This window comes from Pteropus medius, unplaced genomic scaffold (assembly GCF_902729225.1).
Source record: "Pteropus medius unplaced genomic scaffold, Ma_sr-lr_union100, whole genome shotgun sequence".
NCBI classification, from domain to species: Eukaryota; Metazoa; Chordata; class Mammalia; order Chiroptera; family Pteropodidae; genus Pteropus; species Pteropus medius.
Window position 1 is genome coordinate 5,392,907 of NW_024356335.1, and position 26,731 is coordinate 5,419,637.

Here is a 26,731-nt window from a genome sequence, read left to right on the forward strand (position 1 = left end):
CACAGTCAGCCACACCAGAGACCCTGCCCGCTGGTCCCTGCACACAGTCAGCCACACCAGAGACCCTGCTCACGCGCCGGGGAGCAAACGCCCGGAGCTCCCTTCCCCACTGCGCCCTTTCCCACGCCCGGTTCTGCAGCTTCCCCAACTCCCCAAGGAGTCTCTGGTCCCCAAAGATTAAGACCCCCTGCTCCTGAGCAAGGTAGTGTGAGGGGCGATCACCGTGTAAATGCCTCGGGCTGAGTGCTTGGGCGGAGTAGGGGGGATTGCGGGGTTCTGGCACATCCTCGAAAGGCCTGCTGTGTACCGGGAGGTCAGCTATCAGGAAGGGCTCCCTGGGGCCGGAGCTGGGGCCTCCAGAGGGTGTAGTGGAGGGGGAGTGGGCTGTCCATGGCATCTGGGGCTCCAGTGTGCGGGGGGAGGTCCTAGGCCGGGGGCTGGACATGGGGCAGGTGTGCAGGACGTTTTTATTGTCCACAATGCTGCTGCCCTTTGTCAAGGCTCACTCAGGCCTGAAAAGCAGGTGCCGTATTGGTTCCCACCTCACAGATGAGGAAACGGAGGCTTAGAAAGGGGAAGGCACCTGCCCAGGGTCACGCACAGGTCAAGGTCGGTGCTGGGATCAAGCCAGGTCTGATTCAGAAGCCTAAGTCCTTCTTTTTCATTTTTTTAAACTTTAAAAAAATTAAACTCATTTTTCATATTACAGAATTCCTGCATGCTCACTGCAATCAGTGAAGCATGGAGATTAATAATAATAGTAGTAGTAGTAGTAGTAATAATAATAATAGTAATAATAATAATAATAATAGTAATAATATAAAAGCAACCCTTCCCCACGCCTTTCTACTGCACGCTTGAAGCACCTGTCTGAAGTGGGTGCCCTCATGGGTGGCTTGTCACGGTGGCGGACGCCCTCGGGCCGTTCGTCCTCTGCGGTGCCTGGAGATTCTGGGGCTGGGTCCCGAGATCCCACCTTGGAGTCCTGACCACGCTGGTCACCCCAAGTTACCAGTCAGCAGTGTGCATTGCGACAACAGGACACTTTTTGTGCGTGTCCCCCGCTCCCAGGCCCGACCCGTGCCAGCGACGAAGTCAGGACTACTGTTGCTTCCACCGTGGGTCCAGAATCAAGCAGTAGCTTCTGAGAAAGCAGCCCCACCGAGGGCTTCGGGCCCCGGCTGGCGACTCTGGGCCGCCAGCGAGACTGGGAGGGCGCCGGAGCCCGTTCCTCACTCCCCAGCCGGCACCGGACACAGAGGTGGCGGCAGGCACTCCAGTTCTGGCCACCCCATTTGCTAGTTCTGTGATTCTGTTTGACATTTACTGAGCACCTACTGTGTGCCATGCACAGTGGGGGGCCGTGTGGGTTCAGGGGTGAACTAGGAGATGCAGTCTCTTTCTCCAGGGACCATGCTGTGAACTCACTTGTCCATCATCCCCCAGGTCATACGGCTCCCCAGGCACAGATGCGCAAGGCACCCCCAAGGCCCAGTCTGGGGACACGATGCCGTGAGTGCGTGTGCAGAAGCGTGACTGGGTCTGGGGTGCCGGGGGCTCCTCTGAGGGAGATGCACGAGAAGGAAAGGGTACGCAGGAGTCAGCTGGGTGAGGAGGAGGCAAAGAGTGGGCCGAGCAGGAGAAATAGCCACGTGGGGGCCCTGAGCCAGGAGGGGACTTAGCCGTCCTCTGCCTCAGTTTCCCCATCTGTGCAGAGTGTAGCCGTCCTCGCCTTCTGGGGCGATTCAGGGAAATCACGCCTGGGAAGCACAGAGCCCCGTGTCAGGCTCTCAGTAGGTCCCTGATGGCACCTGTTACTCAGCCTCACAGACACCTGTGGTAGGCACCCCCCCAAGCTCACAGACACCTGTGGTGGACGCCCCCCAAGCTCACAGACAGACACCTGTGGTAGACGCCCCCCAAGTGTGGGTGTCCCCAGAGATCACTGAATCCAGTGGTTCTCAACTGCAGTGGTTCTGTCCCCAGGCGATATTTGGCAATGTCTGGGGACACTTTTGGTTGTCACGACTTTGGGTGGGTGCTGCTGGCCTCGCCAGGGACGCTGCTATACACCCTACAACGCGCCGGCCGGGCCCCACCACTGAGAAACATCCAGGCCCAGCGTCAGTGGTGCTGGGTGGAGGGACCCTGATCTAGTCTCAACCAGGTATTCTTCCAGCAGGGAAATTGGGGGACACGGTGGGGAAGGGGTTTGCTGAGGGCCCTTCTCACAGCGAGACAGACGGGCAGGGCCAGGACCGGAGCATGGGCCAGCGCGTCCTGGGCTCCCACTCCTGGCAGAGGAGCCAGGGGCAGAAGCGCTGGCTCCTGGCGGCAGGAAGTCTGAAGGAGGGAGGGCGGGGCGGGGGGAGGCAGAGGGAGGGAGCCTGGCCTGTTGGGGCCTGGCCTGGGCGGGGATGCAGACACATCTCTCAGACATCCTGGGGAAGAAATTTCTGGGCATGAACTTCATTATGAGACAGCAGCTCCCGTAGGTGCCCGCGCGGGGTGTGTGCCTGGTGTGGGGTGTCCAGACACAGCCAGCCAGTGGGGGCTGGGCTGCACCTCAGGATGGGGCCGCATGAGGCATCAAATCCTGGCCTCAGAGCTGTGATGACTCGCAGGGAAAATTGGGGGCCCCAGAAGCCACTGGGGTGTCTGAGACAGCTCAGACCTGCCCCATCTCTGCTCCAGCGAGGCAGGGTGCCCCCCACCTTCTGACGATGAACAACAGGGTGGCAGGTGTGTTACCCGTGAGTTGGCAGTGGGGCAGTGCGGCCCAGCTCCCCGAGGGGTGGGCGGGGTAGGGGAGCCTGGGAGGCAGGAGCCCTGTTTCTGCAGCTGACTTGTGGAGCGACCTTGGGCCAGTCTCGCTCCCTCTCTGGGCCCCCAGCTCCCCAACAAGCTGTGGAGATGGGGAGCCCAGCAGTGGTGGTTCTCACCATCCGCCAGGAGCTCTGCGTCCTGACCAGGGTCCCCAGGGCTCGGCTGTCTCTGTCCCTGCCTGGCAGTTTGTTCATTCATTCATTTGTTCATTCATTCCTTCAGCTCACTGGACAAACGTTTGCTGAACCCCCATCACATGCCAGACCCCTTGCCGGGCATGGGGGCACCGTGGTGTCAGGTGGGGGACACAGCCTGAAGGCAAACATGGTGGGGGACGTGCCAGGGATATGGGAGTGCAGGAGCCATGTGACCTCAGTCTGGGTGGCCGGGGTGACTTTCTGGAAGAAGCAACATCCAAGCCAGGCACATGGCGGGTGAGCGGATTAGCCTGATTAGCCACATAAAGAGGAGGAAGATGTGTTTTACAGGGAGGGGACCTGCAACTACAAAGGTCTGGAGGTCGGACATGGCATGGCACGTTCTAGAAAGTGTGGCCGGGTGTGAAATATGGGAGTGGTTGTCAAGAGGAGGCCGGGCTTGCCTCGTGGGGGTTCGTGGGGGTTCATGGGGCCCCTGCTACTGGCATCTAAGGAGACTGGGGTTTCACTGTGACGGTGACAGCCTCTGGGGCCGGCTCCCTGCACCCACCCGCCCCCCACTAGTACCGCACCCCACCGCCAGCCCGCTGCAGTGGGAGCCGTCAGCGCCCACTGCTGCTGTGCTGCTGAGCTCTCGGCTCCCCTCGGAGGGACCACCCCGTGAGCCACCCACAGGGACTGTCCTGGAGAGGCCTTCGGGCACCTTTTGTTTTTTCTTTATGTTTTCAGTCTTTTAGAATCCCTCAGTAACACACAGCCCCTGTGGAGAAGTGAGCTCTGAGGGAGCACGGGGGACATAATGGGCCCTCTCCCGGCATCCAGGGCCATCTGGTGACAGTGGAGTGTGCCCCCCACGTGGATCGCTGCGTCCTGGCGCCAGGCGGGTCCCCTCCTCCTGCCCAGTGCCTCATCCTGGTCTGGAGGCCTGGGGTCATGGGCCAGGTCTTGGCCCCGAAAGGCTTGGCCCTGGGCTGGCCCAGGTATGAAGATGTGAGCTCTGCGTCCCCAGCCGGGAAGAAGGCTTGAAGCGGGGGACGTGGAGGGACCTGCTGTGGGAGGGGCACCTGACCTGTGCCTCGGCACCTCCATCTGTGAAATGGGATCGCTGGACCCGCTGTGCAGGGCCGAGGTGGCAGCTGCGTGAGCAGCCGTCCACAAAGCTCAGAGCTCAGTGCCTGACCCGGGCTGTCGTGTGGCTGTTACAACGGTCCAGGTGGACGGTGAGACAGACTCTGGTTACTGAGCTGGGACCCGCCTCCCTGGTGCCCAGGGGGAGGGCGAGGAGGGGCACAAAGGCCTGGTCTCTTTCCCGACCTTGTGTTTGCTGGGGGCGGTCGGGACGGTGGTATGCCCACTCCAGCCGGGCCCCAAGAGGAAGTCGCACCCCGGCACCCCTCAGCCCTAAGGAACAGCGGACATGTGAGCGGGAGTCTTGTCTTGTTTCTTTTTGACAACGGACTTTCGTCATTTAGGCTGGAGGATCCTGAGGCTCCCTCCTGAGGTGCCCTGCACGTCCCTTCGGGTCCCGGTGTATTTGGTGCCCATCCCAGGCTCCCAGACTGTGCTCTAGTGGGTGGGGAGCGGTGGCTTCTTTGTAGCCTCCCTCTGTCTGTGGACCCTAGCCATGGCACTGCCAGCAGCGTTAAGTTCACTCCCAGAATCCTCTCCTTGCACGTGAGGCGGGAGTGTGCCATCTCGGCACGGGTCCCGGTTACAGTGAGGAGCTCTGGGGCAGATGGGAAAGTCTTCAGCGACCCAGTGGCTCTGAGCATCCCGGCTCTTCACCTTTGATCCCCTTGCAAACCCTCCCTCTCTGAGCCTCAGTGTCCTCACCTGACAGTGGGCTTCGCTGTAGTTCCGCGGTCACAGGGCTGTCATGGGCGTTGTTCCAGGAGAGAGGTTTGCCGAGGTCCCGGCACAGAGCGGCCCGGGGGTCACGGCTGCAGCTGGCAGTAGCCAGTCCTCTCGCCGGCTTCCCTTTGTGTTGGGGAGTCGTTATCTCTAGCCTGTGCCACGTATGCGACGTGTACTGTCCCACTCGAGCCTGACAAAATGGGTGTGGTAAACTGTCCCTGTTTATAGATGGGGAGACCCAGGCTCAGAGAGGCCAGGGCACTTGCCCGAGGTTGCAGAGCCAGCAGGTGGCAGAGCTGGGATCTGAGCGGCAAACCGTGCCGCCATCAGCCGGGCATCTGGAAGGTCTTGTGCTGGACACTGGGAATGCAGGGTGGACAAGTCCAGCTGGAACAAAGTGGGGTCCCCTCCATCGTCTGTTTACACAGTTCCTGAGAACTGAAGCTAGGGTGGGTGTGTGTGCATATTGGGGGTGCAGGCATGTGGGAGGAGCCAACTGCTGGCCCCATATGGTGGCTCTGCCCACCAGCATCCCCGGCACCAACAGCCACTGAGCCCCCTTGTACAGATGAGGCTCAGAGAGGTGCAATCACCTGTCCCAGGTCATATAGCTAGCGAGAGGCAGAGGTGGAGTGAGCTCAGGCCTATGATGTCCAGGTCTGTGCCCACGACACCCGTGTAGCACTGTCTCTTTGGGCAGCGATTCACAGCCTTCAGGGCCCTGGGCAGGAGCTCCTGGCAGGTAGGTGACAATGCCATCTCACCCGCCCCCCCTCACTCGGTCTGCTACCTCAGGTACAAAGGCTTCATCAAGGACTGCCCCAGCGGGCAGCTGGACGCAGCTGGCTTCCAGAAGATCTACAAGCAGTTCTTCCCATTTGGGGACCCCACCAAGTTCGCCACATTTGTTTTTAACGTCTTTGACGAAAACAAGGTGAGTCGGAGACCCTAGTCCCCTTCCTCCTGCAGCAGCCTGCTCAGCTCCTGGGGGCACCTGCAGCATCTCCACGCCCACTCTCTCCTGCTGATGTTCCCTCCTGGAGAAGGAACACACACGTGCACACAGTCACACGCACGCACACGTACACATGCACGAAAATGCACGCACACTCACACAGACATGCACACAGATGCGCACACACATACCATGCACAAATGCACGCACGGGCATGTACATACATGACCACACTTGCACTCAAGGCGCACACAAACACATGTGCATGTATGTGATGCATGATGCATGAACTTGCACATGCATACACATGCACCACACGTGTTTATGCACACACGTTTACTTTCACCTTCTTCTTACAAGCACCAAATGCAGATGCCTCCAGGGACGATAACAGGATTTATAATCACGACTTGCATTTACCGAACGTGTCCTGTGTGCCGAGCCCTTTGTGTGACTTATTTTTGGCGAGGCCTTACGGCCACCCGTTTTGCAGACGAGGAAACTGAGGTTCTGAGAATCAGACGATATGGGATCTTTCAGTCCTGGCTTCTTTCGCTGAGCATCATGTTTTCAAGGCTCATCTGTGTTTGCAGCCTGTGTCCCTTCCTGGTGACAGCGGTGCCGACCGTTGGCGTGTCCACCGTGGGGCATCCGCAGTCCAGTCCTGGCCTGGCTTTCTTCCCAGGTGCCCCCAGGCTGACAGTCACCCTGCCTGGCCCTGGGGAGAGCTCTGCCCTCTCCAGGCCTCAGTTTCTTTGCTTGCAAAACTAAAAAGGCGGGATTAAACGGGCTAGAGCCCCGCCCTCTTCCGGAGCCTCTGAGCCGGTGGTTCTCGGCCCTGGGGAGCGCGGGGCTTTCCGGGCGTCTCCCGCTAGAGGAGGGCGGTGCGTTGGCGGTGTCTCCTGGCTCCTTCTCTCATCAGATGTGGCACAGGGTTCTTCCTGGAGCCTCGCCCCTTCTTTCTGCCCCTCCCGCCCCACCTGCCCCATTTCTAACCCTACTCCCTTCCCCTCCCCATTCGTCTTGCTACCCCTCACCCCTTCACTCCCGCCCTCTCCTCTCGGGTGTCTGGCGCCTGCTGCTGCCCATCGTCACCACCTGCCCAAGGTTTGGCCTGACCAGGTGGCCCGGCGCTGACGGAGGCCACCCCCACCCCTCTCTCTCCTGCCAGGACGGGCGGATTGAGTTCTCCGAGTTCATCCAGGCGCTGTCGGTGACCTCGAGGGGAACCCTGGACGAGAAACTGCGGTGTAAGTCCTGTGCACCGGGCTCCGTCAGGCGGCCGCTGGGTGGTCCCGCTGGGTGGTCCCAGGCCAGAGGGCGGCCGAAGAACAGGGCCAGGCCAGCTGTGCAGCGCTGAGATGGTGGCACAGGTGTTCTGCCTTTCCAGGTCGGGGCGGGTCCCGGAGTGTGGCCGTGAGGGGAGGAGCACAGCTCACTTAGGCAGAGTGGACAGGTGGGGCAGGAGCCAAGGGGACGTTCAGCAGGTGTGGACATGGGACCACAGGCAGTGCAGCCCGGAGTTACAAGACCCATAGCCTGGGGCCCATGCTGGGGCCACCACTGAGAAAGTCGCTGTTTTGACGATGACTGACCTCATTCATTCACTTGTTCGCCCAGCAGATACTGACCGCACAGGGCCATGTGTCTATGCGGGGCCGGAGGCCAGGCATCCACGGGCGAATCAGACAGACAGGCACCTGCTCTCCTGCCTGTCAGTCTACTGTGGGGACATTATTTTTTTTGAAATCCCATAAAGCTGCGACTGACACAGGAAGAGGGAGGTGTGAGCCGGCAGGAGCCGAACCCCAGGCAGGAACCCTGTGACGCGTGGGCGGGGAGCAGGCCGGAGCAGGAGGGAAGGAGGGAAGGGGGCTCCGGGCAGGGGAACAGCGTGTGCGAGGCCCTGAGGAGCGAGGGACGAGAGAAGCACACAGCGGGGGGACCGTGCAGGCCCTTGCTGGACCTGGGGCGCCCGACAGGGGAGCCGGAGAGAAGACTGAGCCGGCCGGGCCAGAACTCAGGGCTCACGGGGATGTTTGTGGCGGTGGCTTGCATTTCTTTTCTTTTCTTTCTTTCTTTCTTTTTTTTTTAGGAGTAAAAGAGGATTTTATTCATGCAAAACCTCCGCCCTCCGCTGGGCGTGTTGTTTCATTTTCTTAGTCCACCATAGGGAGACAGTCAGTCACTGTGGACGTGGGAGGGGCTGAGAGGCGGCAGAGGCGGGAGCCGGGAAGGGAGGGGGCGGCCTGGGGTTCCTCCTGGACCCAGGTCCTCCCTCCCTCACCTGCAGCCTCCGAGGCCGTGGCTCTCACCGATGCCCCTTCTCACTTTTAGGTTTTTTTTTCATAATCCTGGTTGAAATGGCGCGTGCGTGCGTGTGCGTGTGTGTCCGTCCCGGTCCGTCCTCATGTGAATATTTGGGGACTGCATCGGTGGTGGGCTGTAGATTCCGACTGCAGACTGAGATGCAGAGGGCGGAGGGAGGGGGCCCGGGTGACTCCGCCCTGGCTGGTTGATTGCAGGGGCCTTCAAGCTCTATGACTTGGATAACGACGGCTACATCACCAGGAACGAGATGCTGGATATTGTGGACGCCATTTACCAGATGGTGGTGAGAGGCCCGGGTCCCATGGGGTAGGGAGTGGTGAGAGGGGAAACCAGTTTAGTGACCCGGCCTGACCAGGGGGAACCACCTCCCTGCAGCCGCTCTCTAGTGCCTGGGCTGAGAGATGGCCGAGTGAGGGCTCCTGCCTGGGGTCACTCTGCACATCTCCATCTTGGGAGGCAGGTGGGGGCTGGGGTGGTAGCAGAGCTGGGGCAGGTGGCATGTTCCAGAATAGAATGGCAGAGACGGCCAGGCATTGGGAGCGAGAGAGCTGGGCGGTCCTCATCTGGAACCGGCCCAGGTCTGGAGGGCAAATTTTGGCCAAGAGCCCGAAGCCAGGAGGAGCCCAGCCCTGACCTTGACCTTCCTGGCAGGGCAACACCGTGGAGCTCCCCGAGGAGGAGAACACGCCTGAGAAGAGAGTGGACCGCATCTTCGCCATGATGGACAAGGTGAGACTCGGATGGAGCTGGGCCTCGGGCGGGGGGCGGGGGGCGTGGCCTGCGTCCCGGCTGGCGGAGAGCGGAGACCCCTCACCTCTCCCATAAATGCCACTGACCACCTGTGGACCACTGGTCCAGCCGGCAGCCATCCCTGTCCAACATCCAGAGTTGTCAGTAAGTTGGCCTAATAACACTTCCTATTTCTCAACGAAGATTCTTAACCTTTTTCAATTTTTTCCTTGGACCCCTTTGGCTTTCTGAGGTGTATGAACTTCTCAGAATGATTGTTTTAAGGGCATCAAATAAATCCACAGGATCAAAAAGGAAGCTAAGTGTTTCAGAGTATAGCTATCACAATATTTTTTAAAAGAATCTGTGCTGTGGTGTTACAGGAGTTTCTTTATGAACGCGTTAAAGAAGCTACAGCGTTGGGTGTAACCACCCCACGTTTTCAACGCGGTGATACGGGTATGTGATGCCCGCAGCAGCCATGATATGTCATGAAAGTACCCGTGATTCCCACGGTTGACAATGTCACAGGTATTGCCGGTTCTGTTGGGGATCGTCACCTGGTTCATCAGTGACGGGAAAAGCTAAATTTCAGTTAGAGGTTAGTGAAAAGAAAGACCTCATTTCTTCCCCAAGTTCACAGACCTGCTTAATCCCATCCACAGACCCCAGGTTAGGAAACCCTCCCTAACAGACTTTCTTTAACCTGGAATAACTTTGTTTCAAATGGGAGTTTGATGCCAGGGAGCTAAGGAAACACAGTATCGCTCGGCTTACGTAAAAGAATACGAATTACAGTGACGTTGGGGCGACGACGACATTCTGGCTGGATACAGGCACTGGCCCTGGAAGCTTTGAGCCCGAGGCCATCCTTCCCTAACCGAAAAAGGGAGCCGTCAGAGGTCCAGACACACATGGGCTCCGCGACGCTGGTCTCTTGTAAAAACCACACGATGCGTCCAGAGGGTACAGCGAGGACACTCGCTTTCTCGTGCGCTGGTTCAAGGCCACGCACTCCTGAAATCTCCCGATTCATACGTCACTCATTCTGGGAAACCAAGGCCACCCTGGAGTCAGACTGGGTGTGGGTGCTGGCTTCCCCGCTCACCAGCCGTGGGACCCTGGGTAGGTGACCCAGACTCAGTGTCCTCGTCAGTAAAAGGGGGATAAGAGCATCACCTCTTCTGAGGGTGGCCGTGAGGACCCTATGAGGTCAAGTGCATGCACTTGGCTTGGGGGGGCACGCGGCAGGTGAGCCAGGAGGGCGGCCTGCTGAATTGGTTGGACCCCTTGTCACGCTTTCCCCCCTGGGGGTGGGAGGCGTGGGGGGTGCCCAAGGCCTTTTTCTTTTGCTCTGGCTGCTCCAGGCGAAGGGTTCTGGCCCAGACCAGCTCTCCCCTGGGAGCCCTCTGAAGTCCCTTAGCGTGAGCTCTGCTCACCTCCTCCCACGTCTCCCGGGCTCCATTTAAATGCTCCAGAAACCGTTTAAATGCCCTTCCCAGGATGACCCCCAAGACACGCATTAGGCTCCAAGCCCTTGGGATCAACCACCATTTAGAGAATTAATTGCAGTGATAACTCGGGAGTTATGGGCGCCTCCCGCTTGCCAAGCGCTTCGCGCAGCTGGAGCGCCCGAGGAAGCTGTGCAACTGTCTCCACTTTCTGGACGAGGGACAGGGGTTCAGAGAGGTGGGTCGCGTGCCCAGGTCACCCGGCCACGAAGTGTCTGGTCCGTCGTCTCGCCTCGTGAGCTGCCCTGCCCTCCTCCTGAGCCGCCTTCAGAAGCTTTCTTGGGACCGGTCCTGGGCCAGGGGCCAGGGGGCTGCTTGTCCCTCTGCCTTAACCGCCTCTCTCTGCTTACAGAACGCCGACGGCAAGCTGACATTGCAAGAGTTCCAGGAGGGGTCCAAGGCGGACCCTTCCATCGTGCAGGCTCTGTCCCTCTATGACGGGCTGGTATAGTCTAGGCCCAGAGCTGGGGTGAGTCCAGGGACCTTGGGGCCTGGGGTGGGGGGACGGGGGAACCCATCTACAGGATACTTAGGGTTGGCAGATACATACCTGCCCAAGTTGGGGTCATCCCAGTGGGGGCCTCGCTTTGGGGGGCGGCCTAGGAGGCAGGGCCTTCAGGTCAGCCAGAACCCCTCTACTTTGTCCTTTTGATTCACCCCGATTCAGCCCGAGAGTTTGCTTGAATCTGAGTTTCCCGGGATTGAAAACGCTTAGAAAATCACAGTTCTCAGCCAGGACCGGGAGCAGGAGTTTCTCGTCCCTTCTCTGCGTGGCCGAAGCTGAGCTCCTGGCTGCCTCGATCACTCGCTCGCATGGCTTCTTTTTCAGTCCGGTCACGTTTGCTGTACGTGGAGAATAGTAACCTGCCCCCAGGGCCTCGGTGGCTGGTAGACATCTTTGTCTTCCTTTTCTCTTTCTTGTCCTCTCTTACCTCTGTTCTGCCTCTTCCCTGTCAATGTCCTCCGTGCTGGCTTGGGGCAGGGACCGAATGGCCGCCCCACGATCCCATCCAGCCATGAACGCTCTCGAGCATGTCTTCTGCTGGACAGATGGTGCATTCTGTTGGTGTTTGTCTGAGAGGAGACTTACTGTGACACAGGGTATGTGTCCATTCAGCTTCTGTAGACGTGACCGGTTTCCAAAGTGGTGGGACGCTCCAGACTCCCACTGGCGGTGCCCGGGAGTTCCAGCTGCTCCCCCACACCGTTGCCAGCGTTGGCCATTCTCTGTCTTTTGGGCGGGCATGTAGTGACAGCTCGATGTAATTTATGTGCCTTTCTCTACCAAGCACGAAAGTTGGGCACCTGTCTTGTGTGCATCATCCATTGTGATATCTCCCGTAGCGAAGTGCGGTATTGGTTATCTATTGCTGCACCCTGAGTTCTCTTGAAATGACAGCCGATGAGGGCCAACGGCAGGGCTTTGGGTGCATCTCGGCTGGGTGCCTTGGCTCAAGGTCTCTCATTAGGATGCCATCAAATCCTCAGTAGGGTGACCAACCATCCCAGTTTGCCCAGGAATGTCCCAGATAGAGCACTGAAAGTCCCCTGTGCTGGGAAACCGCTCAGACTCAGACAAACTGGGGTAATCCTCAGCTGCCGGCCAGGGCTGCAGTTTCATCTGAAGGCTTGGCTGGGGGTGACCCACGTCCATGCTCACCCATTTGGTTTGGCAGCTCAGACCCCTCACCATGTGGACCTTGGCACGGGGCTGCCTGGCAACGTGGTTGGTGACTTCCCTCAGGGTGAGCTTTCCAGGAGGCAGGGAGAGGGCGAGCCCGAGACGAAAGCCCCAGTCTTTTTATAACCTAATCTTCGGAGGTGATGGCCATCGCTGCTTTTTCAAGAAGGTCTGACTACTTTAGGCTATCTGCATTTTTATGTAAAGTTTAGAGCCAACTTGCACATGTCTACATATAGACACACATGCTGGGATTTTGATTGGGAATGCGTTGAATCTGCAGGTTAATTTGGGGGAGAATTGGCATCTTTATAATGTTGAGTGTTCCAATCCATGAAAATGGTATATCTTTCTATTTTATCGATTCAGGTGGCATCATTTTATTCTCTATAATATATTGCTTTCAGCTAAAAGGTTTTTCACATCTTTGGATAGATTTATTCTTACATAGTCGATGTTTTTGATGTTATTATCAATAGTCATTTTAAAATTATATTTTCCACTTATTTCTGGCTGATAGAAATTCAGTCGGTTTTGTTTATTCATTATGTATATTTATGATCCTGCTAAGTTCATTTTAAATTTAAGAGTCCATCTTTGATTCATTTGGATCGCCTACATTATATTTCTTCCTTTCCTGTCCTTCTGCCAATTGTTCTCGTTCCTGCTTCCTGGAGGTTGGGTCCTCCCGTGCAATGTCACATAAGAGTAGTGAAGGTGAGCCTTCTCGAATGTTTCCCTTTTGGTCTTTGGGGAAAGCTTTCAAAAATTTAACATTAGTTAGGATGTTTGCTATAGGTGTTTGTAAATACAGTTGATAAGATTCAGAGATCTTTCTTGTTTTCTAGCTTGCTAAAAGTTAGTTGTTTAAAAAAATCATGAATTCACGTATCTATCGAGAAGCTCATATGATTCTTTTCCCTTTTTTGTTGATAATATGATGAATTACGCTCATTTTTGAATGCTAAGCCGCCCTTGCATTCCTAGGAAAAATTCCACTTAGTCATGATATGATGTGTTTTTAGAGATCATCAGATTTGATTTGCTGGTATTTTATTTAGGAGGCCTACACTGTTCTGAAGCTTCTGTTATTATTATTTTACACAATAAATCCTTTTTCATGAAAGGGCTTTGGAAAATATTTCTAAAAAGAAAACCTCAATAAAAAGTTTATTTTAAAAAACCTGTGACTATTTATGCCCAGAGCGATTCAAAAAGTATTGAACAATTACAAAAACGTAACAGTCAGTAACTGGGTCACATATAATCAAACCAATTTGTAAAGGAAAGATCACAGTTATTTCCGTTTGCAGCTCTGAGATCCACAGGGCATACTGGTCCATCGTCTAATTTTTCAGAGTCCCCTTTTGTGAATTGCCACCAGGGGTCTCAATGGCAACTGTCACGTGACAACCGCTTTCTTCCCTCCAGGCAATGGGAAGAAGTGGTACGAACGTGGGTTCTTGCCGTGTGCCCCCCAAAAAAGTCATACGGTGTAATTAATTTGTTTAAAGTGTGCCGTTATTTTTGAATCGCCTTATTGTTTTTTCCCTCAGCAACAATGAGCTCATAACCATATGTTGTTGGGGGTGTTTTTTGTGTTTTGTTTTGGTTTTTTTTTTTTTAGACAAACAACTTATAGGAAACATTTATTTTTTTCTTTTGGAGACTCGACACTAAGAAAAGAGATTTTCAGTGTTTTACCCTGGCTGGCTTAGAGTTCACGTCTTGTGCCCACACTGGCTTTCTTTAACACGATTTGTGTAGACATCTATCTGCTCACCAGTAACACGTCGACGAGAAGGTGTAACTTTATTTCCACGGCAAGCTTTTCAGAGGGACAAGATCCACCTTTCTGTAGCTCTTCTCCATAATCACCCTCCTCTTTTCCGAAGCCTTTCCCTAGAGCCTACTAGGTAGTAATTATATCCAATTTGTGTTCTACCATTTTTTATGATTTATTCGCCTCCTCCGAGTCCTGCCGTGTCATGATTCTTAGATAAATTACTGTCGTAGGATTCAGAGTTATTCAGGAACCGAGATCATGCGTATCTTCTACGTCAGCAAATGTTTGAGACCATCATTTTTAAAGCTGCGTAATATTCTATTGTACAGCTAAGCCAGTGAGGTGGGACCCCTACGTGGTTGGACATTTTGGGGTGGATTAAAAAATTTTTTATTATGGCAACATTCACCCGCAAGGGTAGAGAGAATAGCGTAACACGTGTGCCCACCACCCATCTTCACAATCACCGATTCACAGACAGTCCTGTACCATCGCTACCCTCCCACACACACCCCCACACTGGGTTATTTTGAAGCAAATTCAAGACATCATATCATTCATGCATAAATATTTCAAAACGTGTTTATAGAAGAATGACTCTTTAAAAAATCCGTAAGACCAAAAAAACAATATTAACTCCTTACTAGTCCAGTCTTCAATTGGTGCTCCAGTTCCTTGTGATCTCCCGACATTTTTTCACTTCGTCTATTGGAATCAGAATCCGAACAAAGTCCACATGTTACAATTGGTCGATAGGTCTCTTAAGTTGATTTTAGTCTATAAATTTTCCCCTTCCTTCTTTTTCTTTTCTTTTCTTTTTTTTTTTCCTTGCTATTTGTCCAGAAACACATTCTGTAGAGCTTCTGCAGTGCGGGCTTGGCTGACTGCATCCCGTGGTATCGCTAACACGTTCTTCCTTGTTCTTCCTGGAAATGGGCAATTAGACCTCTAGCCTTGCTGGGCATTCAGTGTGATCCACCAGACAGCACCTGATGTCTGGCGATGGCAGCAGCCATTGATGGTCACCGCTGCAATTCATTCATTCGTTTGCAGGTGGTATAGAATGGTGACTTCCTATGCTGCCTTTGCTTCTTCGCCATTAGCTGGATCGGTCCCCACAAAGGCACACTTCTCCATGTCAACTATTTGGTTACCTCGAGTTCTAGTTTTTAGTAGGAAAGGCAGGATAGATACTTGGTTCTTTCTCTTTATTTACCAGTTTTCAAAATAGGTTGGATTTCTAACATTGTTTAGTGGTGAAGTTTAAAAAAAAATTCTATGTATCTAGATTAGGAATTCTGGATTTAAGTGCATTTGATGAGTTTCCTCATGTTTGCAGCTTTAATCAGCAGATACAGTACTGCAAATCACTAGTGTTCACAGATCGATGCAGAAGTCGAAGGATGCGACTCAGCCAAGCCTCCTGGGGTTGGCACGGGGACTCGGAAGGCTGGAGGACACAGGCCTCTCCCTTGGGGCACGCTCGCCTCTCTCTGGGCGGCTATTCCTGTCCTCTGTCCCCTGTCACACCTGCACCATGATGGTCCCCCCAGTTCTGGTGCTCCTCCAGAGCCACCTCCACAAAGCCCCGACTGGCCCAGATAATGTTTTCAGGCTGTCTCACACAAATCAGGAAGATGGCCCCCGTGGGTCAGACACCTCCTCCAAAGGATGGAGACAGGCACGTTCGATTTAACATGAATGCGGAGCTGCGGGTGGCACGGATGTGACTGTCTCTATGCTGCTGCTTTTAAAAAATATATTGAGGTGAAATTCACATGACTTAAAATTAACCATTTTAGTGGACAATTCAGTGGCACTTAGTACGTCCACAGTGTGGTGTCACCACCATCTCTATCTAGTTCTAAAATATTTGCATCCCTCCGAAATCTAACTCCATACCCATTAAGCAATTTGTCCCCGAGCCCCGGGCAAGTACTCACGTGCTTTCTGTCCCTTTGAATTCGCCTCTTCTGTACAGTTTATACAAATGCGAGCCTGTGCTGTGTGGCCCTCTGCGTCTGGCTCCTTTCACTCAGCATGATGTTTTCAAGGTTCTTTCATGTCATAGCGTGTGAGCATCTTCCTTTTCATGGCTGAGTAATATTCCACCGTGTGGCTGGACCACGTGTTGTTCGTCCATCATCTGTTGATGGACACCTGGCTTGTTTCCACCTTTTGGCCATCGTGAATCTTGCCGCTGTGCACACTGGTGACCGTGGATCTGTGTGAGTCCCTATCTTCCATTTTTGGGGGGACATACTTGGGGCGGAATTGCTAGGGCATGTGGTTAACTCTAAGCTTTAACATGGAGGAACCGCCAAACTCTGTCCCGCAGCAGCCGCCCCATTTGAAATTCCCGGCAGCAATGGACGAGGGGTCTACTTTCTCCACACCCTGGCCAAAATTTGTCCTTGTCCGGTTTTTCGATGATAGCCATCTTAGGGGACGTGAAGTGGCGTCTCATCGTGGTTGTGATTTGTGCTTTTCTGGCGACTAATGCCGCCGAGCATCTTCTCATGTCCTTCTTGGCCGCCGAACGGCTCGTTCTTAATGCTTGCAAACCATAAATGTCATCTTATGGCTCTGTCCCCCTCTCCGCAGCCAGTCCCCTGAGCGTGGACGCTGGCCTTCCTCCCTGTCAGTCTCGCCGTGACAGGTGATTCTACAGGACACGTGTTATCTGTTTCCTAAGGATAAACACGAAGCACCCAGTGGGTCAGAGGGCTGCATGGTTTTAGGACGTCGGATGTGCCACCCCGCCTTGTGCTCTCGTCGCCTCTGCCGCCAGCTCCGTGTGCGTGCGTGTCCCCAGCAGCCAGCTCTGAGCCCGCCTCACTGCCTTGTATCTTCCAGATGCCTGGGAACCAGGCGCCTCCTCCCGTGCCATGAGGCCACCTCAGCCCTGACGCCGCCCTCCCACGTCCACCCAGCCTTTCTCCGCATCCACACCCAGCCAGGCTGCCCTGGAACCGCGAGGCCCGGCCCTCGGCCCCCCTGCCCCGCACCCACCCACCGCCCGAAGCCACTGGCTCCAGTCGCCAACAACCTCTGCTTGTCTGGAAAACAACAACACGAGACGGAAAAGGCTTCAGCCCTCTCTGCAAAACCAAGGCCTCAGCTGCTTTGCAGGCAGCCTCGGTCCCTCCCGCTCTCCTGCCTGTGTGCTTCGTTTTTTGTTTTTTGTTTTTTTTTTTTATTTCAAATAGACATTGAAAACAAAAACAAAAAAACAAAAAAAACTACCTTCTGTTCTAGAAGATTCGGACTGACAGATGGGAAGAAGGCCTTGGGGACCTTAGAGAACTCTGCCTCGTCCTTCAGTCGCTGAGAGGCCACGGATGTCACGACCTGACCGCGGGGGGGCTGGGGGGTTTGGGGGGGAGGGGCTGCCTGATTCACGTTATTTGTCATCCCATCCTTAAGCAGCAAACCGCCTGCGAGGCCAGGGGCATCGATTAGGATGATGATGATTTTTGTGATAACAGTATTGTGCTTTTCGTGGGGAAAGTGAGGTTTTGTTTTGTTTTTTTATATATACATATATAACTGGTACCTTTTATTTATTGGTCGTTAACTGTTGCTGCTGCCTCTGTGTCCGAAGCTCCCGGACGCAGGGCCTGTCGTTTACACGTGCAGCCTTCGCCCACCTGCCCACGCGCTTGGGACGATGGCGGCCGGTAGCGGCCAAGAAGCCAAAACAACTTCGTTTTTTTTCTCTCAGATACCGTGCTTGATCTTTGGAAAGGGGAAAGGTAGGCTTCTGAACCGGCTAATGCACTGTTCCCTCCAGCCCGAATGCCGCCTTCCTGAACCCCGTTCCTCTGCTCCCCGTCCGCATCCCTCCCGTCCGTCCTCTGAGTCCATCGCACCTTTTCTGAGGACAAACGGGGGACATCCTTTGGTTTCTTGGCTCCTGCTTCGGTGTTTGTGGCAGCGTGGAGAATGGAGGGGCTCGTCCTGGGACCGAGAGCCAGGAAGGGGGTGGGGTACGTAAGGAAAGAGTACGAAAGGAAGGGAGAGGGGCATCTTGGCAAGTAAGTGAGAAGTGAGGACTCCTTCTCCCTCCTTGGCAGGTTTGGAAGATGGTCTCTCGGTCCTCTCCCGCTCTGCTTTCCTGCCTTCCTGTCTGCCTGGTCCAGTAGCCACATGGCCTCCTTCTCTGCCCCTCTTAGCCTAAATGCTAGGGGAGTCACGGGGAGAGGAGTACAAGCCGTCTTGTCAGGCATTGGCCTCTTTTCGGGGCTGTGGCTCACGTGCTCACAGGAAGCTTTAGCTCTCCTTGCTCCCAAGACAGAGCGGCCCCAGAACTGCCACCAGGAAAGTCAGCCCAAGGCTGGCCCTGGCTCTGAGATTTGGGGCTCACCCCCCTCCCCACCCTTTCCAGGCCCCAGCTACCCCGTGGCAGAGCCAGGAGGCTGATTGATCTGGAAGGCTTCTTCTATGCTGACTGTGTAATTCCTGCACTTGGTGATTCTGTGGCCTGTGGCTAAGCGTCCCAGACCCCAGCAGACACAGAGAGGGTGTGAGTCACTATTTTGTCTCTTGGCACAAGTCTTCAGGGACACGGCAACCACTGGTTGTGGTGTGTGGGGTCAGATGGCACACCTGTTCCTTCCTGCCGTGCTTCTTGGTCCCTCCTGGACTCTTCAGCTGTCTCTTTGGCCCAGAGCTAGTCCTCACCCCGACAAGGCTTCTGGGATGAGGAGCAGCCTCCCAGACTGCATAGGGCCAGGCCTGAGTCTCGAATTCCTGCTGCTGCTTTGCAAAGCCAGCAGCCTGTCATCTCCCCGCTTACCCCAGCCCTCAGAGCAGAAAAGCTGGGCCTCGGTTCCCACTTTGAATTGTCCTTGGTCTCCACTTCACACTTCCTTAGGAGGCCAGAGCTTCTGCTGATTAATCCTCAGACAGCAGCCCCTCCGCCAGAGAATGCCCTCCACGAGCACAGCTCTGCCAGGGCGCACGTCCAGTGCTCAGCCAACTCCCAAGCTCACCCTTCTGGCATTAGCAGAAGCCCCCCAGGTCCTGCACGGACAGGAGCATGAGGTCCCTGTTCACAGGTAACCTTGAAGGCTGGGCTCCTTTAGGCCCCTGCGGTCACCTGCTCAGGCCACTGAGCCCAGGAGGCCCGGGACTCCACCAAGTCCTGCGGCTCCTTCGCCTGGTTTTGACCTAGGACCTAAGAGTAGGAGATGAACTTGGCCATGTGGGCTCAGAAGGGAGGGGCCCTTGCCAGGTCAGATTGCTTCTCCGGCCCCTGCCTGAGCCTCGATCACTTCTCTGGTCTAGCGGGAAGGATGCTGTGTGCAGCCTGTCCTGGAGGCGTCGCAGGAAAGGGACCAAGGCTGAGCCTTATCCAGGGTTACGCATGTGGACCATGCCAGCTGAGGCATCCATTCCAAGACGTCTGTTTGCCAGGCCTTTCTCCCACCTTCTAGGGAGATGGGTCAGCCTTTAGGTTTGGAGCCTGGTTGTGGCTTTCGGCCTTAATAGGTGGGGTCGGGGACACATGTCCTCAGATGCACCTTGGGTCTACGCCCGAGACAGCTCAGAGCTGCCAGAGGGCCACCCTTCCTCTTGGTAGCCCAAGGACACCGGCCATTTGTGCCCGAGGTCGCCAGGCAGGGTCCGTTCTGTCCTCTCACCAGGCCTCTAGCCGTGGCACCCTTGGGACCCAGGGGAGCCTGTGGGCCTCTCTCCCAAGCACCCTTTTCCACCAGAGGCCCAGCCCCCTGAGATGCTGCTCTCTGGGGACTCCAGGCCGTCTGGAAGCCAGACTCAGTCTCCCTGCCGACCCTGGCCCCTGGGGCCCGGGAGCAGGGTGCAGCCTCGGGCAGCTGTCTGCAGCAGCCCTGCCTTGCTCACGGCAGCTGCTCCCCACTCTGTGTTGACCATACTTAGGAGAATGTCGCCAGTTTCCAGTGCTTAACCAGGCAACGTTTAGAGTGACGTCAGTGCAAATGAACGTGTCCCTCTCCCCCTGCAATGCTTCTCAGTTTGACAGCCAGCTTCCTAGACTGGCACACCTGGGCTTTCGGGGACATTGTTTCTTCTGTGTGTGGGGGTAAGGTGAGAGATAGGGGTCCCTGGGTTCCCGGGGGAGACGCAGCCTCCCTCTGGAAAAAAGCCCCATGTAGCCAAGCAGAGCGCGGCCCTGTTCCCACCGCAGAGGCAGCTTCTAAGGGATGCAAGGGAGCACGGGTGCGCCCCCTGGTGGCGCTGAGCTGCAAAGACACGTGGGGGCCCCAACTGGCCCATTGGGTGGCAATTCCGGAGGGAGGGAGGCTGCAGGTGGGGAGGTGAGCAGAGGGCTAAGATGTCACCCAGACCCTGGGCCTCCAGCCCCACATTATTGAATGTGTGTTCCAGATGCCCCCTTCCAGGTGACCCCAGGGATAGCAAGTTCATTACCATAAGGGCACTGTGACAGAAGCCTTGCCCCCTCCCCACTTTTTTTAATATCTGCAGAATAAACCCAATGGTTGATTTTTGAATGAATAAAAGGCTTTTGTTGAATAAACAGCTGGTCCCATCTCTGTCTTGGCATCTAGGCTCAGGCTCTGTCTGCCCCCCCAGGACCGGGACAAACGCAGAATGCAGCCTCCTCCCCGCCGCCCGCCTGGCTACACACGGTCATTTTGCCTTTGCCTGTGCAGTGGCCCAAGACCCCAGGGAGGGCCACACGCTCCCAGTCTGACTCAGTGACCAGCTTTCCCCGGGGCTCTGAGCAAGTCACTTCTGCTCAGTGGGACTCAGTTTCTCCGTCCCTTGGATGAAAATGAGAGTCTCGGCTCAGCCCACTTCGCAGAGGTGTTTTGGGGAGTAGACGTGAGCGCACCTTGAGGAGGTGAAAGGCCAATGCAGGGGTCTGAATTGCCATGGTGTCCCCACAGGTAGCCTGCAAATTTGAAAAGGAATTAGGGCAACTCCTACCAAAACAAAACAAAACAAAACAAAACAAACGGCAGTGCTTCCTGTCTGTGGTTGTTTTCTTCCTGTTGGCCTCCCCAGCCCGCTCTGAGCCTCTTTTTGGGGTGCTGTCCTGTCTGAATCTGCTGGTGCGGCAGGGGCAGGGCGAGGGCCTGGGGTGGACAGCGGCCAGCAGCATGCCCAGGCCTCCTTGTGCTCCTCGCTCCTCTGTACGTCATCCACGTCACGCCAATTAAACAAGCTTCCTGACTGTCCTTGCCTCCCTCGTGTGGACCTGTTGCTTTGTCTGTTTCCGTTCTTCTTCATTTCCTTTTAGGTTTCTTCTTCCTCCCGTGACGCCTTTTCTCTTGCTTTGGGTGTTGTCTGCCCAGTTTCCCCAAGAGGAGTAATGTGCACAGAGAATTTGGCACAATGACTGAACGGGAAATTTCAAGGTGTTTCTGGGAGGCCAGGAATGGGGTAGGGAGAGCCCCCAAGCCACGCATCACGCCCAGCATCTCCCTTCCTGCCTGTTTTGTCTAAGCGGGGTCTCTCAAAGGTTTTTCTAAAGGTTTAAAAAGGTTGGAACACAACTGGCTTAGACTAGTGGCTCTCAGACCGAGTGTGTATCAGTGTTTCCCGTAGGCTCCTCAAAACCCAGGTGGCCGGCCTCACCGCCAGAGTCGCTGATGCTGCCGGTCTGGGGACCACACTTTGAGAACCCTTGGGGGAGCTCCAGTTAGTTGGGTCCTAAAGATGAGTCCTGCCTCTGTGCGCCCCGGGTTCAAGCTTAGTCATTCTCCTGGATGTGACTCGCACACGTGACAAGCCAGGCACTGATAACCCGGAGATTTGTCGCTTACCCCAGGGAGGGGTGCCTCGGGAGGGGAGGTGGGTATGTGAGTAGGTCCTGGGGAGCTCTCAGAAAGGCACCCCGGGACCTGGCAGTCGGCATGGCTGCCCTCTGCCAAGGTCCCCCTTGGTCCGGAGCGTGGGATCCTAGTGAGGCTTCTTCTTTCCCTCCAAATGACCAAGGGTTTGCTTAGTACGCGTTGGGGGCTGCCACGTGCGGGGCGTTTGCAGAGAGGGGAGATCGGAGAAGGCCTGGTCCCTGATTTCCGGAGCTTGCCGAGGAATCACGAATTTGGAGAATAAGAGGCAATGTCGCTTCAAGAGCATAAGTGCCAGTTAGAAATACATTCGTGCCCTAGAAAGACACATGACCGTGTAGGTTGTTGAGTCGCGCAGCCATTAGAATGAGCCACTGCCCACAAAAACAGGTCGCGTTTTGAAGTCAGTTTTGTGAAAAGAATTGTCAGACCAACACCACCTGTGACACAAAGCTGGGGAGCCCGACATAACTCGACTTCGGGGCTGAAGCCGCCACTGATGAGGGGATGCAACGATGGCCTCCTCCACACTGGGCGCCCGGCTTCCCGCCTCATTCCGGCAGCGTCGAGACGCTTGGGAGCGAATCAGAGGCGGCGTGCGACAGGGCTGAGGGGCACAGGTTCCAGAATCAGACCTGGTTCCCAGCCCCCGACACGGGGCGTGTGTTCTAACTGAAGGGGTTTTCTGGTAAAAATGGGGACCCCTGACCAGAGGCTGGCGACGGTCCACAGCCCCCCAACCCCGCCAGCGCCCTTGCCGCCAGATGGAACATTATGACAGAAGCAGGTCTCATTCTGCCAAATGCCCAAATATTTACTACCAAGCAGGTTCGAAAGCAGATATACACCTGTACCTGTCCGTCCAAGGAGTGGTGGTGGGTGGGGCGGGGGGCTCAGGACCCCAGGGGCCCTGCCCCAGAGCACTGCTCCGGAGGCCTCAGGCTGCTGAGCAACCTGGAATTTTTCTAGCCGACCATGAATCTGAATCACCTCACACTTTTCTAACATCCTTTTGCTGATGAACAAACTCTGTCGTGTAGATTTTAATAACAAGATATGTTTAAAGTGCTAACCAGACCCGTTCTGGAGAGTGAGTTCCTGACTAGGGCATTTCGAGTGCGAAAGGACGGTCCCCAGGTGGAGGTGGGAGGTAATTTACAGACACAGACACATTCCATCCTGGAAGAAAGTCAATGAGCGTTGGGGGTGGGGCGCCTCTCTGGGAAAACCAGGATGGGCCCAAAGGCCCCAGGTGAGGGCACCTGGGGCACTGGCTCCTGCACGTGGCGAGCTCACAGCGGCGTTAGCTGTTGCCAGAGGTGGCTCGGTCTTTTCCAGGCACCCTTGGGAGGAGCCTGGTCAGAGCAGTAGCACAGAAAGGGTCTCGGAAGGCCACCTGCGTTCAGGAAAAGTGAGCTCGCACAGGTGAGGTAGAACCTTCTACTTGTCCTCACCTCTTTACCAGCTTTTAGCTGCGCACAGGGCTGCACGGAATAAATCAGGGGTACTTAACCCCCAGGCGAGCCAGCGAAGCTTCCTCTGCTTTTGCAGCCGCTCCCCAGTGCCAGCATCACGGCCTCTGCTCCACCTCAGATCGTCAGGCATTAGATTCTCACAGGAGCATCGGTCCCTGGTGCCACAAAGGCTGGGGACCGCTGGAATAAAGGACTACATTTCCCAGCCTCCCGTGTAGCTGGGCACGACGACGTGACTCGGTTCTGACCAATGGGATGAGAGCGGTGAGCGCACCCTCCCCTCCTCATTCCCCTTCCCGCTGGCGGGACCAAGGCCGCCTGCAACCTGGTCCCTGACCCCGTGGAGCTGCCATACCAGCCCGGGACCATTTGTACTGTCCGTAGGGAGAGAAACACACCTGTCCCTTGATTAAGCCATCCTGGGTCTCTGCATCAACGGCCGCGTTTATAGCCTACCTAATATTCCGGGTGATCGCTGGGTCATTTTAAACGATTGGATGCCAGCCACAAATGTTTCATCTAAACTCTCGATGTTTGCCAAAGGGACTTAGTCACTGCAATGTGCCCTTCCTATTGCCTCTTCTCACTCAGTGAGGGCCCCGGGCAGGCTGGCCTCACGTTAGGAAGGACTCAGGAAGGACTTTGTCAGGGGCCTTGGGACAGGGAGACCAGAGCTGCTCACGGCCTCTTCAAACTCCTGCCTCAGAAACTGCACGCTTTCCAACGAGACCTGAAATCACGCAGATCTTGGCGGTGACAAATGTGACGAAGAGTAAAATGACCTTGTTCAGAGCCACTTTTGTACGCTTGTCATCTGGCCGAAGGTGGGTCCTGTTTTAGTCACTGGGCTGTTAGGTGTCCTAGAAGTGAGGGGAAGTCTTTGCTATATTGCAAGAAGCCCACTTCCTTTTTGAGGATTCCGAAGACCCAGATTAACACGTGTCAAAAGTCCTTCTCGCTTTAGAGGGAGCGGATTTGTGGACCGTCAGAGGCCAGAGCTGGGACCTGGGTGCAGTGAGCGAGCCTGGGAGGAGGAGGGAGGGGGCCCCCGTCACTGGGATGGACTCATGGTGAGGGAAAATCTCCCACCCACGATAAGGTTCCGATTCTACACCAAAGCTCATGTGTCAAATCAGCGAACCCAACGCTGGGTGTTTTCTGAGTTCTAGGCGGCGGCCTAGAGCTAACGAGGGCCCATCTCACGAGGATGAACAAGAGCCTGGTATGTGAACTGTAGAGGAAGACTTTTCCCTCTGCCCTTCTAGGTTCTGTGGCTGGTTTAAGAATCAAATTGACATACGACAGATAACCAAGAGGGGAAAAATATTAACTATGTACATACGAATGGGGGTTATGCTAAGATGTGAGATTCAAAAGGCAGCCAGGTGATTTGGTCCTGATCCAAAGAAAGAGGTAGGATTTGGGGCTTCTAGGGATGGAGGTGGCAATTCAAGGGACGGGGGGTCGGGGGGAGGAAATGCATGGGAAACAAAGTTGCCTCGCGTTGTAGCCAGGTCTCCAGGCCGAAAGAAAAAGTTATCTTCCTGATACAGTACGGTTTCTAACGGAAATTTCCTTTATAAATGTCGATTCGCCTTCTACTGTTTCCAGAGCTTCTCCTGCATCTGTTGTTTCTCAAAAATAATCATCTCTAAATAATCCTTATGCCGAAGAAGCATGTTTTGGGGTGGCGTATTCTGCTCCCCTTCAATATGCCGGGCTGTCATAATGTCAGGCTTGGACTGCAGCCTTTGATCAACATGCTGGTGGCTCAGGAAGCAGGACACAGCCCCAGAAGGTCAGGAACAGTGGCCGCAGATGGGCAGTGCCAACCAAGTGACCCAGTAGGGGGTGGGGCGGAGCCATTCCTCCACCGGCAGTCACCAGAGGCCTCCTGGATGAGCAGGGAGCTGGGCTGGCCTTGAAGAATGGCAGGGTCTAGCTGCGTGAGGAGGACAGGGCACGGCATCCCAGGCAGGGGACGGCAGGTGCCAAGGGGCACAGGTCGTATCGTAGGAGGTAGACAAGCTGTTGGGAGAGAGGAATACAAGTCGAGCTAATAGCGGGGGCCTCTATGTCAATGAAACATCGGATTTTTCTAGGATATGAATCCACAAAGCGGAGGCACAGGCCACCCACCAAGAGCTGGTGCTGGCACAGGTCTGGGCAGCCTGAGCTTTCTCCCTGAGGCCTTCTTTCCGTGCTTCTTGGGAAGGCTGGCCGAATGGCTCTTCTCTGTCACTTGCCCATTCTAACTATTAGCAAAGTGATCATAGCATCACAGAGCATGATCTTGGTAATACCTAACCCGGGCTTCCTGGGTGCTGGGTTCTCGGGCTCCATCTTACTCAATCCTTAGGGCAGCGCCCTCTGAAGGCCAGTCCCACATGTGACAGACAAGGCTCAAGGCTCAGAGGGGAAGAGGCGTGTTTTGGGGTGGCATATTCTGCTCCCCTTCAATATGCCAGGAAACAGATTGTCAGGGAATTCCAGGCTCCAATCAAACTATCTGGCTGGGGGCAGGGGCTCGGGGGAGGCAGCTTCTGTTAAGTCCAGATCTGGGCTGCGGCTGGTCACCTCTGGTCTCTCTCTCAGAGGCCTGGTGCACGGGGAGGTGACATCTGCAGGGCAGGGGGCCTGCCCAGCTGGGGCCCATCAGCAGGGGTCCCTGTGTCTGGAGGGAGAAGCTCAGAGGCAGGATGCGGGGTGAAAGGGGGTGGGGGCAGGGGCAGGAGCTGGACCCAGGGAGGAGGGGCCTCCTTGGTGAGTAGGGCAGGAAGGGGTATGCCTGAGAGAGCGGACTTCTTAGTATAGGAATGGAGGCACTGAGCCTGGGCAGGGCCCCAGGGTCCCTCCTGTGCAGGCTTAACCGTGGGACTCACCTGGCAGAGCTCTGGATAGCACCATGTGACAGAGGACAGGCACTGGCTGGCCTTGGGCTCTCAGGAAGTCCCCGCATACAGCTGCTGCTGCCGTTGCTGTGACGGCGGCCAGTGCCCAGGCTGGCTCTCAGCTCCTCCTCGCCTGGGGCTCTGCCACCACTGTACCTGTGAGTTGTCCTCTGGTGCCCAACGGGGTAGCTACTGTCATCATCCCCATCTTCAGATGAGGAAATTGAGTCCCAGAGAGATTCAGTGACTTGCGTAGGGTCACACAGCTCTTAAATGGGAAAGCCAGGACTCCAGGACAGGTCTACTGGACCCAAAGCTGTAACTGCCACTGTGACCCATCATCTTTGGCCTCATGTCCCCTCTCTCGGGTCACCTAGAACTGGCACTTCCCAGTCTGGAATTTTCCACCAGGCCTCAGGGCTAAGCCTCACGTGAGGAATGTCACCTTCTTGATACCAAGACAGGTCTGACCCTTGCTCTCTGGAACCACTAGTGCCCAGATGGATGTCCTTGGTGACTTTTGGCCTCTCCCTGCCCTGGACTCTCCAAGAGGCAAAGGAGACGAGGAGCCAGCTGCTTCCGTGACCCCATCCTCACCCTCCCGCCAGCCTTAGGCCGGGAAAAGGGGTTTCTCCCACAGGAGGGATCTGATCCACCACAGGGTGGCCTGGGGAGGCCTGCCATTCCAGGGACAGGGTGGGGCCTGGGAAAGCCCACTTTCTTAAGCATCTTTGA

At 55.5% G+C, this 26,731-nt stretch overlaps 1 protein-coding gene across 1 annotated transcript in view; it reads left to right on the forward strand.

The window, feature by feature from the left end:
* Positions 1 to 20,351, forward strand: part of NCS1 (neuronal calcium sensor 1) — a 44,682-nt gene extending 24,331 nt beyond the window's left edge. The window contains exons 3-8 of the mRNA XM_039861364.1: positions 5,634 to 5,772; positions 6,965 to 7,043; positions 8,319 to 8,407; positions 8,776 to 8,853; positions 10,717 to 10,833; positions 16,688 to 20,351. Coding sequence (XP_039717298.1) covers positions 5,634 to 5,772; positions 6,965 to 7,043; positions 8,319 to 8,407; positions 8,776 to 8,853; positions 10,717 to 10,815 — 484 coding nt within the window. The 3' untranslated portion in view covers positions 10,816 to 10,833; positions 16,688 to 20,351. The remainder of the gene's footprint in view (positions 1 to 5,633; positions 5,773 to 6,964; positions 7,044 to 8,318; positions 8,408 to 8,775; positions 8,854 to 10,716; positions 10,834 to 16,687) is intronic.
* The last annotated feature ends 6,380 nt before the right edge of the window (positions 20,352 to 26,731 follow it).